We start from the raw sequence: 16055 nt of genomic DNA, 5'->3' as shown, positions 1-16055 counted from the left end.
CTGCTCCACTTCCAGTCCAGCTCCCTGCTAATGCCCCTGGGGGAGGGCAGTAAAAGATGGCACAAGTGCTTGGGCCCTGCATCCACGCGGGAGACCAGGAGGAAGCTCCTGACTTCAGCCGGCCCAGCCCCGGCCATCGCGGCCATGTGGGGAGTGAAGCAGCGGATGCAAGATGTCTCTTTGCCTCTCCCTCTCTCGCTCTGTAATTCTGACTTTCAAAAAAATATATATATAATAAAATATATATAATAAACAAATGAATAGCTGAAGCCTGGAAAAGGCTCGAGCTGGTCAGCTCAAGAGTGAGTGTGAGGGGCCGGCGCTGTGGCATAGCGGGTAAAGCTGCTGCCTGCAGTGCTGGCATCCCATATGGGCGCCGGTTCAAGTCCCGGCTGCTCCACTTCCAACCCAGCTCTCCGCTATGCCCTGGGAAAGCAGTGGAAGATGGCCCAGGTGCTTGGGCCCCTGCACCCACGTGGGAGACCTGGAGGAAGCTCCGGGCTCCTGGCTTCAGATCAGCTCAGCTCCAGCCATTGTGGCCATCTGGGGGGTGAACCAACGGATGGAAAACCTCTCTCTCTCTCTCTCTCTCTCTCTCTGTTTCTCCCTCTCTCTGCCTCTCTGTAACTCTGCCTTTCAAATAAAAAAAAATTTAAAAAGAGGGTGAATGTGAGCCCAGGTCTTCATGAGCGGAACTTGGGCCCGGAGCTCCACACCCCGTGCCGAGCAGCATGGTTGCTTCCCGGTGGCATCCTGCAGGTGCCACGAACGCTCCGTGCCCGCTTGCTAGGGTGACTAAAGCACCCGACCCCACATGGGTCCCCATGCCCTCACTGCCTTCACCAGGGTTTGGGCAAAGTTCTGTTTCAAAGCCGGGCCCTGGCCAAACCCCCAGAGGCCTCTGAGCCACCTGCAGAGGGACAGCGTAGAGCAGTTTGGGAGGCGGGGCCGACCAGGTATGGAGCCACCTACCCGCCTACACAGGAGAGCTGCTGGGCTCTGTCCCCGGGCACTGTGGCTGTGTGGAGCCCACATGAGGAGGGCACGCTCCCCCACGCCAACTGGCACGCAAGCCCACTGCGGGCAGGCAGGCATCTCTGCTCACTGCCATGTCCCCAGCACCCAGCCCAGCCGGGTGCGGGCTCGCAACATGGAAGGCTCACCGTCCACCTGCCCCCTGACCAGAGCCCTGGCCCCTCGGAGAGAGCAGAGCCCGCCCACGGGCCCTGCGGATGAACGCTGCCTGCAGACCTCAGCCCCAGGCAGGCCGCCAGGCTGTGTGCGGACAGAGCCCCGGGCTGTGGTTCAAGCTTCTATGAGCCGCAGAGGGCCTCCTGACCAGCCTGGGCCCTCTGCTCCCCAGGTAAGGCCTACAGGAGGTGGCGCCCGGGGATAAAGGAGGAGGGTCCCGTGGCAGCCAGCGGTCGCCCAGGGCTCAGCCCTCCTCCACCCCTGCCCCCGGGGCCTCAGGGGAGACCCAGGGGGGAGGAGTAGGGGTCAGCCGTGGGCAGCAGTGAGGACAAGCCCTTGGCGCTGCTGTGAGGGGGGTGCCCTGCCCAGGTGTCCCCAGCCCTCGGGTACCCCTGCACCTGCCAGCAGAGCCCTAGGGGGCAGGAGACCCTTCCCCACTGCCAAGTCCTTTCGGAAGAACATCACTGACAAGCAGAGGGGGCAGCAAAGGGGAGACCACCACCCCCAGACTGGGTCCCAAAGGCCCCAGGCCTGCAGTAGGTCCCCTCCTCTCTCTGGGACCCAGTCCTCCCCCAACACCGAGGGAAGTCCATCCGACCAAGGGTCACAGCCGGGGAAAGCTGAACTCAACCCCTCAAAGCCGCCCCAGAGCTGTGGGCCCAGGCAGACAGCACTTCGACCTCGTCGTCTGGATTTGCACGTGCGTGTATGCGTGCACGCGCCTGTCACCTCGTGTCGACGTCTCTGCAACGCCTTCCCTTGGCCAAGGAGCAGGACTAGGGCTGCCCAGCTTTGCCAGTCCGGGAGCAGGGAACACGCCGGAAGCCAGGGGCCCCTCCCCCACCCGGGGCTGTGGCGGCCCGCCCCCTTCCCCCCCCCCCCCCCGCCCACACTTACATCTGCACGTGCGGAGGCTGGAAGCGGCCCTGGTTGATGTTGTAGAAGGTGAAGGCCTGGGTGGGGTTGGAGCTGTACTCGTCCACCTCCACGAGGAGCCGGCTGTGCTGGTGTCGCCGGGCGGCCATCACGTGCGACTGGGAGAAGGCCATGCCCAGGCCGCAGGGGAGGAGGGCCAGGGCCTCGGCCTTCAGGACGCCAGCATCCCACCTAGAGTGCCACATGGACCTGGGCGGGCCGCCCGGGCATCGCCCACCGCCGCCGCCGCCGCCGCCGCCTCCGCCCGGCCCCCCGCCAGACCTGCAAACAGCCTGGGGAGACGGAGCAGAACCGAGCGACAGTTAATCTGTTTGGGATTTGCTTTATTTAATGTCAGATGAAGATTTAGAAAGAGGGAGAGGGCGGGGGCCGGGGGGGGGGGGAGAAAAAAAACCACAGTCGTACAGCTCAAAAACTCATTACAAATCTTTCCAACTCAGCAGTTTGATGAATATACTTTGGTAAAAAGAAAGGGGAAGGGAGGGAGGGGACAGGGAGAAAAAATCATAAAAAGCCCGCCCGCCCGCCCGCCCGGCTGCACGCGGGGCCGGCACGTGGGAATCTCTTCGTCTGCTCTCGCACCTCCCCCAAGATCCCCCTGCCCCACACGGCCAGGCTACGCGGCTGTTGTGTCAACAGGCTCACTTGTACTTTCCCGAGCTGGAGGGTCGGGGGAAGGTTCCCCTCCAGCCCCACCCCTCCCCGCGGACCCCCACGCACACCCCTGCAAGCCTGAGCAGGTGCAGTGGGCGCGGCCGAGAATTCCTTCCTCGACTTCGGCAAAAGCCGACAGAGATCTGGAAGGGACTTCCCCACATGCCTGCCTCCTACGCGGAGGCCCCTTGGCCGGCGGCTCGGCGGACCTGGCTCAGCCGGCCCTGGGAAGGCGGGGACGCGGCTCTCACCTCTCCCGCTGGGGAGAGCGGACCGCACCTCTCCTCCCTGGATGGCAGTGCCCCTTGGCGCCTCACGGTCAGAGCGTCTTGGAAACACAGGCGTCGTGGGGGAGACCCCGCCCGACACCCTTCCGGCCCCACCCCGATCCCTTCCCTAAGGATTCTTTTTCAAGTGTGCGAGTCAGAAACGCCTTCAAGATTGTTTTGTGTGTGGTTGTGTTTTCAAGGTTTTGGTCATTAAGAGCTTCTGATGGTTCCATTTGCACTGGATTTAACCAAGGAGAAAATAATGTAATTTAAACTATTCCTGGACAGTCACAGCCCAGTCACGTTGAGCAAAGAAAAACCCCCTTTGCTTTGTGCTCGGAAGAAGAATCGACACAGTCAGAAAACAAATTAGATTAGGAAAATGACAAAAATTAGAGACTGGAGAACATTTTAATTATGTGCAAAGGAGAAATGGGTTATTAATTTTTTAAAAAATCTCCATCAACCCCATACAAGGTAAAATGCTCCCCGCCTGTCCCCGCCCCCAAAAACCACACCTGAATTCACAGCACATCCCTAAGGAGACAAAAATCTGCCTCTCCCCGGGCTTCGTCCTGGCAGTGGCTTCCAAGTGTATCCGAGTGGGGGCCCGTGAGTCACGGGGACTCCCAGAAGCCCCGGGGAGGCCACAGGGTGTGGGACACCAAAGGTTCTGCCTGCTGTGAGCCAGGCCTGCCGGGACCGGATGTGGGCTTGAGCCCCAGCACATCGCTGAGTGCCGGGTGACCTGAAGGCAACTCCTCAGCGTCCCTCCAAGCCTCGGCGTCCCTCCTGGAACATGGCTTCCACCCTGGCACGCCACCTGCCAAGGCGGGCATGCAAGAGAAATAAGGAAACAGAACGGTGGCAGGCACCGCGCACTCGGCCAACAGACGCCAGGACTGGGACGCTTCCTGCTGGTGCAGCACAGCCCCTGTGCACTGGGGGGCTGCCGCCTGCAGGTGCAGCGTGGGCCTCGGGGCACCAGATCCCGGGGCGCAGAGTACGGACCGAGGGGCCGGCTCCAAGAGCCGGCTGCACCTGCCAGAGCCCAGGAGAACTCAGAGTGTCCTCAATCGCAAGGTGATCACGCCGCCAACCTGCGGGAAACCCCTGTAAGACCCTCAGCCTGGAGGCCTGCACAGCCTGGCCCCACCCACACCCAGCACGTGGCCAGCCCCTGCACCTCGGGTCCATAGCCACACAGGGGGCCTCAGGGGGCCCTGTGTCCCGAGGGCGGAGCCTAGGTGTCCCTGACTCACTCGGCAGTATCAGCACCAGCTTCAGGCCTCTGAGTGAGTGGCTTAATTCCCAGAGCGCCTGTCCCCCCGTTTAAAAGATAGAAGAAAAAGCATCCCAGTGTCAGAGTGGAGAATGTGAGGAAACAGGTGCAGACCCGGAGCCCAGCCCCCGGCAGGCGCTCAGCGGATGCTGCCTCCCAGATCCCACCTACCCCCGAATAAACACCGAATCAGTGAACTGTGGAAGGGGGCAGGGAGACGGGTGACCGACGGATGGGTGGATGCAGACAGGGAGGGATGCAGGGACGATGAACCAGGGTGCGTCTGGCCAGACTCTGCGGTGCCCAGCACGGCCTCCACCAAGAGGACTCAGCTGAAGACTAAGTGGCTGCCGTCTCCCCTTCCCCAGGGGCTGCCAGGCTGGGCACAGCCGCGGGGCAAGGAGGGTCCCGCGCCCAGCCCTGCCCCCCGGGAAGCAGGTGCCAGCCTGCCCGCCGCACCAGGGGACTGTGCCGGAAGAGGCGGCGGCAAGGCGTCCCGGCGGCACTCCGCGGTGAAATGCCGCATTTCACATAAAGGGGGATCGCAACGGGCCCCGCGTGGAGAAACCAGGGAAGCCGGAAACGCAGAGCCTTCTTTTAATGCCCATTTAATATTTATGAAGCCGCAGCAGCACGTTAGCCACCGTGCGGGAATGCGAGAGCAGGAATCTGCTGCGGGGGGCGGGGCGGGGGCGGGGGGGCAGGGCTTCCCAAGCAAACAGCTTTCCCAGGGAGCACTGACATCTGCCCACCCACCACGCCGCGTCTGCCTGCCTGGACCCCGGGGCTCCCAGCCTGGCTCTGTGCAGCCTTGGGCAAGTCGGGCACGCTGCTGGGGGCTGCAGGTGCCTGTCTGGGGGCTGGCACAAATGCCACGCAGCCTCACTGATTCCACAGACCCCTGCCGGGGCCTCAAGCAGCCGCCGCTCCAGGGGCCAGAAGAGCCATGGAAAAGCAGGCAGCCGGTCCCGGCCCTCGAGGAATGGGGGTGGGGGACGGGCCAAGTAAACAGAAAAGACCTCTCAGGGGACGGACGCCGGGCACCAAAGATGTTTAGCGGAAACTGGAATGAAAAGGTATTTATTTCGGTGCAAAAAAAAGTTCTGTAAGGCACGCACACTTCATCAGAGGCTGGATCTTCCTTGGCCCCTGAAGACCCTGCGTATGTACCTGGAAGAACGACGGGGTGACGGGGTGACGCGTGATGGGTGGGGCAGCGAAAGGACCTTACACCAGGCAGGCGAGAAAGACCCAAGTGAGGAGCTGACGTCACCTCACACCCACGAGCCGGGAGCTGCCAACCACACCCAGACCCGTGAAAGAGAACCCAGCAGAGGAAGCAGCAGGTGCAAAGGCCGGGAGACGGAGGCGGCCCTGACGTGAGGCGGCCGTGTGCTGTCTTTGCCCGTCGCTGGAGAGCTCTGGACTTGGCAGTCGGAGGAAGCGGGCTTCGATTCGGCTGTGGGTCATGGGGCAAGTCTCTAAACCTCTCTGTTTCTGCTTCCTCGTTGGTGTGCTCCCCGGGTTACCCCAGGGATGGAAAGAAACTCACTCCAGCCTCTCCATAAACTGGGAAGCTCTGGATCCTCCTGGGCCAGAGAGGAACTCCATTTTCTCTTTATTTATTTATTTTGCTTTTTTGAAAGGCAGAGAGAGACAGACAGAGGAAATTCCCCTTACCTGCTGTTTCTCTCCCCAGAGACCCAGGAGCCAAGAACTCAATCCAGGTCTCCCAGAGGGGACCCGGGTATGTGACCACCACTGCTGCCCCTTAGCAGGCAGCCGGAGTCAGAAACAGAGCAAGGCCAGGACTCAAACCCAGGCCCTTGGTGTGGGAGGCATCGGGGCCTCGGCGGCTCCGGCTACCCCGGACGCAGGCGCCGGCTCCTCTTCCAAGAGTTTGCTTTGCTGGTCTTACTCTTTCACAAGGTATTCACTGATTGGTCCCTGGGTGCTGGGGGCCGCCTCAGGCCCAAGTGCTCACGGGGGAGTCGGATGTGGCCACTGGACCCCAGCTGATGTCTAGGTAAGGCACGTGGCCCAAGGGTCCCGCCCCTCCGACCTGCCCCTCGGGCCGCTCACCGCCCACAGCACTCCAGCCTCCACAACTCACTCCTGGCCACACCACGCCTTGTGGCGCCCAAACCTCTTGGGAGTGCCCACTGCCCTCAGCTGAAGCCCAGCTCCTTGGGTGGGCTCGGGGCAGGGGGAGGTGGGGGGGGCTCGGGGGCGGGGGGAGAGTGGGGGGGAGGGGGGTGAGTGGGGCTGGGCCCCAGCCTCCTCTCCTCAGGTTGGCTCCAGCACGGCCAGGGTCGGGGGGCCTGCCGGGCACGAGGACCCCGACCTCGGGCTGCCCCACGGCTGCTCCTCTGCTCGAATGGCCCCGGCCGTCGCCCCACCTGCTTCTGGGCTCTCGCCCACTCCACCCAGGATGGCTCGTGGCCCTGGAGACGTCCTCCTCGACCCACCCACAGCCCCCTAGGGCTTCCCTCATCCGGGCGCCCAACACACAGCCAAGGGCAGAGACGCAGAACAAATGACGGGTGAGTGAACGAGGAACGGAAACAAAATGCCTGCGCGGGAACGGAGGAGCGGATGGACCGAGCTGCACCGCCTCTGAGCAGCGTCGCCTCCCTGGGAGGCAGCTTTGCTTTGCCAACAGGCAGACCCAGGAGCCTCCTCTCGGGGCCTCCGGGAGGGTCGGAGGACCCAGGAGGAACAGGGCCAGGCACACAGCAGGTGCTAACAAATTGTATCCCCCACTCCGGTTAGCAAGGTCTGCAAGGAACATTCCGGAACCAGGAGTTTCTCAGCTCCTGACTCGCCGGTGGTTTTACTCCTGGCGCGTGGTGCTGGCTTCCCAGGACAGGTCACCACCCCATCCTGGGGGACCCGGGGACCTGGGCAGCCCCCAGATACCACTGCCCCCACTCTGGGCAAGACCTCATCCTGGACCCTAACGACCCAGATGGGCAACAAGACCTCAGAGGGCTTGGGTCCCAAGGGGAGCTGCGGGTCAGCTCAACAGGCGCCCCCAGGACTGTCAGAGAGCAGACAGTGGGGGTGGGGGCGGGGCCTGGGGCCCTAAGGCCAGGAAGGAGAGACACTGAGAGGGGCAGCAGGTGGACTTCTGCAAAGGCGATGCCTGGGTCACCGGAGCAGCCCAAACCTGCCCAGAGGAAAGCCCTGGAGCGCCTGCCCCGCCCGGGGCGGTGCCGACCTCGGCCAAGGACAAAACCATGTTGTCCTGAGCCCAGAACTCGGGGACAACCACACCGGTGCAGGGACAGCTGCCGTGTTCCCCCGAGAGCCGCCGGCCAGAAGTCGCGACAGCCCAGCACTCGGCCGGCTCTCCCTGAGCTCAGCCTCCTTGCCGCTCTGTGTCCAAGGGTTGCTTCACTGTGGCCTGAGGCACCCGCCCGCATCCCACGCAGGCCCTTGGAAGTCAGCGCTGTCACCAGCGCCGTCGCCGGCTCTCAAAGGCGGCAGGCGGACGTCATCGGTGTTAAAGGCAGCTCCCAAGCACTGACGCTTCCCCACCCACTGCCAGGCCCCGCACGGTAACCAAGAGGCCAGAACAAAACCATGTTGTCCTGAGCCCAGAACTCGGGGACAACCACACCGGTGCAGGGACAGCTGCCGTGTTCCCCCGAGAGCCGCCAGCCAGAAGTCGCGACAGCCCAGCGCTCGGCCGGCTCTCCCTGAGCTCAGCCTCCTTGCCGCTCTGTGTCCTCTTCTCCCGGGAGCAGGGGCCGCCGGGCGCCCCCAGACTCTCCAACTGCTCGGCTGACTACAGTCCCCAGGCGGAGGCTCGGGGCCCCACGGAGAGGAAGGCGCCGCTCCCGGGGCTTCTGTCGCCCTGTGACGAGGTGTCCTGCCCGCCATGTGGCCCCCAGCGCAGCACAGGCGCTGGCAACAGTGCCCGGAGAGCACCGAGGTGCGGGGACCTGGGAGGGTTCCCTTCACAAGCCGGGCATCCCACGCAGACTCAGAGACTCAGAGCACCGCTAAGTCCTAATTCCTCTCCTAGAACAGGCAACCGATTCCGTGGGTAGTTGGGAATGTAATAAGGAGTAAAATGAATAAATAAATATACAAGGGCAAAGGTCAGGACCAACGGCCCAGCAGGGGGAGGGAAAGCAGCCCCCACAGGCCCCACTGTGAGCCGGGAGGAGGGAGCCGGGCTCGGGCCTCCCTCTCCACGCAGGGAGGAGCACGCGGACCTGCAGCGGCTGAGCGAGCCGATGAGCGGGAGGCAGAAGGAATCTGCAAATCGGGGGAAATTAGACCGTGGTCCTGGACAACGCATCACCCACACGTGACTTTAAAAACCTTTTAGCCGGGCCCAATCTGAATTACGACTACACGACTTTCAATTCCACTTCCTAATTCCCCGCCACGGCCCCCCAGCCCCAGCACTGGCTGCCGCCTCCTTTTCCAATTATGCACTTTCATTTCAGACGACGGCGGGCGACTGCTACTTACTGGGTCGGGTCCTGTCTGCCACAAATAGTTGCTCACTTATTCCTTTAATGTCAGATACCCAGGCAGGCCGTCCGCCCGGCCTCTCTTCGAGTTCGGAATCTCCTGCATTCCCATGCCACGGAACGAGGGCCGAATCTCCCAGGAAGCCCCGGAGCTCGGGCAGGGAAGTTGGCCGCTAACCCGGGGCTGCACACCATCAGTCATTATCATCCCGGGTGCTTGCTAAATCCATCGCGCAGATCGGCAGGCACAGGAAGAATGGTGGGGAGGCTGATTTTCCTTCTGCAGAATGCTGTGGCCTCAATTTCAAAATAACGCACTTGGAGGTTCCTGTTATCTGCGGAGTCGAGATGGGAAGCCTCCCAGATCCGTGGCAGACGAGCACACAGACGACCCCCATGCCACGGCGAGTAAGGAAACACCGTGGAAGTCAGCACTCTCCGTCGCCTTCCACGGATGCACCCCACGTTCACGGGGCTTTGGCAGCGGGGAGCGACGGGAGGGTCGCGGTGGCTCAGGCTTCAGATGCAATTTGCCAAGAAAGTAAATGCAGATTTACAGTTCTGTGGAAATCTATTAAACAGATGTCACCGTAGCATCGTCAAGCCGGCTCTATGGTATTCCACGCTGAAGTCTGAGATTGGGGTTTTGCCATTTTTATGATCAGCTCAAGTGTGTCTTTTGTGATCTTGCAGGAATTTGCAATTAAGGATTAAACACCGCCCCAACCCCACCCCCACCCCACCCCGCCCCAGTCTGATCAATTAAATAACGTGTCTGAACCACAAACTCACAACAGCAAAACTCCATCTGCGCCCGGGCTGTGCAGGCGGCCCGGGGCAGGCGAGGGGTGCAGGCAGGGAGGGTTTTGCCTTGTCCATGAGTCCTGCAACCCCCCAAAGCGCCTCGTTGTGCTGCAGGGAAAGGCTCCCGCGTCGCAGGTAGCCGGTGCGACAGAGCTGCAGCATTGTCTGGGAAATGCGGAAGAATGAAATGGAGGGGAAACCGTAAGTGTGCTGGAAATTGGACGCGGCAGCATTTTCTCCGTAAAGTGATGAAATTAGCATGGGCGATGCCAAAAGTCTTTTCATGTGCACCAGCGCTAGGCCTGCAGCTCTTCCTGCAAGGCGGGGCTGGGGGAAGACGACCCAGAGCCGAGCTCCGTGATGGCACACACAAACTTTGCAGCCTGGGCCACAGGCTGGGGCCACCCGGCCACTCCGGCTCCGAGCAGGGTGCAGGAGCCACCCGGCACAGGGGAGAGTTTTCTCTTCCTCTTTTTTTTTCCCGGCAGCTGCTTCTAATAAGACGAATGTCCAGCTGTGGCATCAAGCTGGCCAGGCTCACTCCGGGGAAACCCTGCGCCGGCCCCAGCACCATTCACAGAAAGACCCGGGAAAACCTGCAGCCCGTGTGCGAGTTCAAAACGACTACCAGTAACCTCAAGGTAGGAGAAGGCTTTAAATGAGATTAGGCTGCCATCATCAGCCATAGATATTTTCAATAAAACCAGAATAGAAGCAAGTCTTGCTCCTCAGGGGAAAAAAATAAAAAGCCAAAATAAAGGCAAACATCTGGTATCAGCAGCAGCCCAGTCGGGTCCCCAGGGAGAAGGTGCTGCCGCCTGCCCTCCCACACCACCCCCACAGGGGCCTCTTTTCTTCCCACTGTCCCCCGTCCTTGCTTTTGCTGTGTGCACTTTGGTCACCTCCTCAGGCCCAAGTCAGTGTCCACAGCACACGGAGAGGACAACTGCTGGCGGTGTCATCGCACACGTGGCGACATCCACGCCGGGGACCAGGGTCCCGGCACAGCCGGCTCCTGCCACACGCCACAGCCCTCTACCCCTCTTCCCCCTGCGCCTCCCTGCCAATTGCCAGGCACATCCGACCCAGAAGGAAGACCCCCGCCGCAGGCCTGCGGGTGCAGCGTGCCCCTGCCAACCTGCACCTGGGACGCCCTTGTCCCCCAGGCAAGGGTCCCCCGCTCTAGCAGTGCGGGCAGACAAAGGTACCTATTGCCAAGCGAGCGGGAGAGATCTCAAGGAGAAGAATGGAAAAGAGGGAAAGCGTGAAAAGACCCTTTTTTGTTCCCGGCGAGGGAGGGGCAGTGGGAGAGACGTGTCACGTTGTCACTTGAAAGATTTTGACAGACAATTCAGGGATAACGCAGAAATTCCGCCCGGAACCGCTGCAGCTCGCTGCGACTTGCAAAGCAGTCGGCAACCTCCGCTAATTGCAGGCTCTCCGGTGCACGCTGCGCACCGGCGGCGAGTCTCGGCCTGGCCCGGCCGCTTCCCAAACCCCGCTGGCCCTGACCGGTGCCAAGGCCGCAAAGTGGGAAAACGAACAAGTGCGTCTTGGGCAGGGCCTCTTCCTTCCAGACTCCCAGGCCTGCCTCGGATCGCTCCCCTGCTGTGAGATCCAGCCTCCTTCCCTAAACTCCTCAAAGGAGCAAGGGGAGAGAGAGAGAGAGAGAGAGAGAGAGAGAGAGAGAGAGAGAGAGAGGTGTCCTGGATGCCGTGAGCACCAGGGGCCGTCATGGCCTCTATGGTAAGGTAGCAAGTTCAAGGCAGAACCAATGAACTTAATCACTTCCAGTGCACTGAGATTCGAGTCTCCGGGGCGCACTGGGACAGTTTCTAAAGGAGGGCTTTCCTTGAACGGTTGGTCATTCCCCCACGTCGCTCTGTGGATTCCGGGCCTCGTCTGGGCTGCTGCACAGACACGCCAGGGTTCCCAGACCTACACCTAGGTCTGCTCCATCTGTCCACGCACAGGGTGCAGGCTGGGGTGCGCGAGCATGGTCCCGGAGCGCACCACACAGTGGCCACGGCCGAGGGGCTTCACCTGCCAGGCAGGGGACACACCGGCATCCAAGCCAGGCCCTGGCGAATCCCCGGGGCTGGGGGGTAAGAGGAAGACAGCCCCAGGAAGAACCCCTCGCCCAGGCCTCCGGGAGCAGCCGCCGCCGCAGCGCAAGTCCTGGATCCCGGCAGCCAGCTCGCCGAAATCCATCTTGGAGAAGAGAGATTTTCCAAGTGCCGTGGGGCTGCCACTCGGAAGCTGATTTGCAGGGAGCGGGCAAGGCCCCGGCGTCGGCGTCGTGTGCAGGCTCACACACAGCGGGCCCCCGGAGGAGGACGGAGCCTTGTTCCGGAAGCGCCAAGGCCTGGGGCCGGCCCCTTGCCTCAGCCCAGCCGAATGCAGGAGCCACCCCCCCGAATGGCCCCCAGGTGCCCTGGCTCCCGGGACCCAAGGCCTCGCTTCCAGCTGGGAGTCGGCGGCCAGCCCGTGGCCTCTCCTCCTCTCCCCAAAACCTCCTCGGCCGGGCGTCAGAGTGCTCACAAAGTTGGCTGCATTTTTTTTTATCTTTTTCCACAGGCTGGTCAGGGCCTGCCTGACCCCGCCTCCCACCCCCCGCCCGGCAGCTCCCCGCTAACAAGTCTCCCTCCACCATTCAACTCCCGTCCAGCCAGCTCAAGCATTCAACCGCGCCTCACTTTTGTCCCCCAGTTTAACAAGCTCGGGGCTGTTCAATGGAGCCGTGGCAGTGGGGCTGCGGGAGGCAGCCCGGCTCCTGGAGGACTGGGAGCGAGGCCAGCCCCTGGCCACAGGGGAAGAAGCATCCCCAAGCGGTCAGCTGGACAGGGCGGCAGCTCCAGGATGACCCCAGCTGGGCCACCAGCCTGAGCCGGGGAGGGCTGGGAAGGGCCGGCCGGAGGATGCTCTTAGCTCTCAGGCCGGCTGGGGCCACTGTCTCCAGGCTGGACAGGGGCTCTGCGACTAAACTCACTCTCCTACAATTAAGGGGTCTGGGAATAAACACACAGGAGTCACAACGACTCCGTGGCCTGGACAGCCCAGGAAATGCCACCTTTGAGGGCTGGGACCCCTCTGGTTCGCCACTGAATCTCGGAGCTGGGCAGGCAGCCCCGCAGCGCTCCATGCTGTCCGAGTGAGTGGACAGACGCGTGCATGCATGCGCGGGTGGACGGAAGGAATGGACGAAGTTTCCAGCAATATCCAGCAGAAGTGGACATCCCAGCGGCGCTGGGGCCCTCGCCTCCCCCGAGGGCCAGCAGGGGCTCCGCGGTGCACAGTAGGCGCTCCCCTGCCAGGGACACCATTGTTGTCACCGCTGCGCCCCGCGCCGCAGCCCGCTGCTCCCGCCGGCCGCTCCGAGCAGCCGGCCTCGACTGCGAGCAAGGGAAAAGTTTCGCTGACCCCGCGGCCCCGGCCGGAGTCCCGCGCCCTGGCCGAGGCCCCGCCCGCGCGCACCCGCTCCGCAGGCAGGGGCAGCCGGGGCGCCCGGGCCGGGCGCGGGCACCGGGTAAAGGCGGCCAAAGTAACTTTGAGGGCGTCCCTGCGCAGCGCCGCGGGCGTCACCCTAAGCCTGGAGAGGGTCCCGGCCGCGCCCCCTCCCGGCCGGCCGCCCGCGCCCTGCGCCCCGCGCCCCCGAGCCCGCCACGCCGCGGCCCGCGCCCAGCCCGCCCCTGGCCCTACCTGGCCCCGGGCTCCTCTTCGGCGGCCACGGCGGCCGCGAGCAGCAGCGCGCACCGAGGGAGGCAGGGGCCCGGCTCCCGGGAGGGCGGCGCGCAGGGGCGGGGGCTCCTCTGGCGGCGGCCGCCTCGCCGCGCGTCCGAGGCTGCAAGTGGGAGCCAGACTCCTCCTTCGGGGGGCGGGGGGCTCCCCGCGCCCCCTCCCGCCCCGCCCGCCGCGAGGCTCCGAGCCGCCCCGGCTCCCCCGCCCGCCGCCACCGCCGCCGCCGCCGCCGCCGCCCCTGGCCCGCGCGCCCGCCCGCCCCGCCTCCCACCGCCCGGGCTCCAGGAGGGGCGCGCTCGCGGCCTCGGTCCCGGCCCCTGCGCGGCAGCCCGCCGGGGCCCCCGCCAGGCCGGCCAGGCCTCGGCCCTCGGCCCCCGCCCGGGCCCGGCGCCCGCATCCCGCCGCGGAGGGGCCGGGCGAGGGGGAGGAGGCGCGCGGGGCCCGCGCTGCGGAAAGGGAAGGCGGCCGCCCGCCGCGCCCCGCGCCCCCGCCCGCGCCCGCCCCGCGCCCGCCCCCAGCCCCGGGCTGAGCCTGGCCGCGCGCGGGCGGGGCGGGGGCGCTCTCACCTCCGGATCCGCGGCCGCCGCGCCGGGCCCGGCGAGCAGGGGCGTGCGCTGCTCCTTCCGGGGCGCCGCGGCCCGGACCCCTCCCAGGGCCTCCCAGGGCACCGGGCTCTGGCCCCCTCCCGCTCTGGGTCTAGGGTTTCCCCCGGCCGCCCCGCTGCTGGAGACGTGCAGACCCCAGCTCCGAGTCCTGACGGGCCGAGGTCCTCCTCCTGCGCCCCCATCTCTTCCCCTAGGGGGTCCCAGGCCCCAAGCGGAGGGGGCAGGGAAGTGGGGCAGGACTCGGGAGAACCCCGCGGCCCTGCCTTAGTGGGAAGAGCTTGGGAGGCCCCTGGGGCTTGCAGCCCCCTGCAGCGGTGGGAGGTGCCAAGAGGTGGGCGGTCACGCTGGCCTGGGCCTCCCAGACAGAGCGGTGGAGAGTCCGGTGTGGCCCCGCAGAGGACCCCCAGCGAATGCTTGGGGACCCCTCCCCCACACGCTCACAGTGGCATCTGGCCTTGCTCTCATCCTGAGACCCAGTCCCCAGGGTCCTCAGCCTGGGCTGCCCCTAAGGGGGGCCCAGCAGGATAGGGAGGCAGGTGCAAGGGGAGCCAGCCCCCTGGCGTGGCTTCTAGGGGCAGAGGCGCGGGTTAGCAAGTGCATGCCAGGGACAGGTGTGGGGAAGGTACCCCATGCAGGAGGAACAGTGTCAGGGAGGAGGGGTGGGAGGCGATGGGCGCCTGGCTGGGCCCAGGGGTGGGCTTCCTGGGGGGGGCAATGGGGAGGCCCTGGGGGTGGAGTTGGGAAGCTCAGTGGGAACAGGATGTGACTTGGTCAGGTTTATCTTGGAGCTCACAGTGGTGGCCCTGATAGAGGAGGAAGGGGTGGGGACAGGGCGGGGGGGGGGCAGCCCGAGAGGTCTCAAGCCGTCACCCCTCTCCTGCTTCCTTGTCTTGGGACCCCCACTTCTCTCCCCCGTGCCCTTTGGAGCATCCCAGACTCAGAGAGCGTCTTTCTCTGCCTGGGCTGCAGGCCTCCTGGGAACCAGGCCTGGGCTCAGTCCCTGCAGGCTCAGGCTGCTGCCTGCCCCACACAGTCACAGCTGTATGAAGAATGTGGCTCCCTGGTCCCTGGGGTGAGAGCGAGACGTTCATGGGACCCTTGTCTTCCAAAACCAGCCTCGCCACCACACCCAATCCCACCAGGACCTGCAACCTTCCCTGGATGTACATTTATTGAGCACCTACTGTGTGCCTGGCAAAGCCTGAGCTCCCCACTGAAGGCCCCTGCCCCAAGCACTGGGCTGTGCCCTTGACCCGCTGTGTCACGTGACCCCCTGCCTCCCCTGCTGGCCGGGTGCAGGCTGCACCTGCGAGGTCAGGCTCTCCAGAGCCCGGGGCTGCACGCCTCCGGGGCTGGGGCTCTGCAAGACGGTGGAGTGAGGAGTGCAGGGTGGGCAGGATAGACCCACTCCTAAAAGAGCAACCAATCTGGCAAACACAACAGACATTCTGCTTTGGGAAAATGAAATAACACAGTGGCACTTGTTCCTGGACTAATAGGAACACCACACGGTCCCATCCTGCTGCACCAGCCAGCGGCCGGCTCACGCCGCCGCGAGGCATTTCCCGGGCACCTGCCATGTGCTGGAGGCCAGGGGCGCGGAGGAGGAGGAGGAGCAGGCGAGCTCTCTGCCCAGGAGAGGCAGGAGGGCTCCCGACATCCAGGACAGGACAGCAGGGAGCCAGGGGCAGGGGGAAGGGCCACAGGGGCAGCCAGGGTCTGTGTGCCCTGGGGAGGGAGAGGACTTCCCAGCCAGGACACCGCTCGGACCAGCCCGCACCAGCAAGCCGCCCGTCCTCACAGCACGGGTGACGTCCCCGTGGCCCAGCTGAAACTCACCTTCCAGGAACCGGCCCAGAGGCGCTCACTGCAGGCTGCAGCAGCCCCAGTTCAAGGCAACCTCTATGTCCAGCCAGAGGGGATCGGTTTCTTCAGCTGCGGGATGTCCCAGGCATCTCCGGGAACAAATCCTGCTGCCACCACGTGCGGCAGGAGAATGAGGCCCGGGCTCGCTCAGCACACGGGAACCAGGGAGGCGGGTTACACAAGTGCACCGCGTTCCGAGCTTTGGAAAAGTGGGGAGGGGAAG

The 16055-nt window shown here is 64.3% G+C and overlaps 1 protein-coding gene across 6 annotated transcripts in view; it reads right to left on the bottom strand.

The window, feature by feature from the left end:
* Positions 1-14071, bottom strand: part of MPPED1 (metallophosphoesterase domain containing 1) — a 64147-nt gene extending 50076 nt beyond the window's left edge. The window contains exons 1-2 of one of the 6 annotated variants that reach the window (XM_089307700.1): positions 13928-14071; positions 2089-2399 (exon numbers count right to left, since the gene is read on the bottom strand). In XM_089307700.1, the coding sequence (XP_089163826.1) occupies positions 2089-2312 (224 nt within the window). In that variant the 5' untranslated portion in view covers positions 2313-2399; positions 13928-14071. Of the gene's footprint in view, positions 1-2088; positions 2400-8817; positions 9508-13322; positions 13809-13927 lie in introns of those variants that run through there. The other 5 variants (XM_089307701.1, XM_070053021.2, XM_070053022.2 and 2 more) reach the window with 5 other exon arrangements.
* Between the last annotated feature and the right edge of the window lie 1984 nt (positions 14072-16055).

The sequence above is a fragment of the Oryctolagus cuniculus genome, chromosome 11 (assembly GCF_051225735.1).
Source record: "Oryctolagus cuniculus isolate XC-2025 breed Fujian yellow rabbit chromosome 11, ASM5122573v1, whole genome shotgun sequence".
Lineage (NCBI taxonomy): Eukaryota > Metazoa > Chordata > Mammalia > Lagomorpha > Leporidae > Oryctolagus > Oryctolagus cuniculus.
This window is presented reverse-complemented; position numbering and strand designations above follow the sequence as displayed.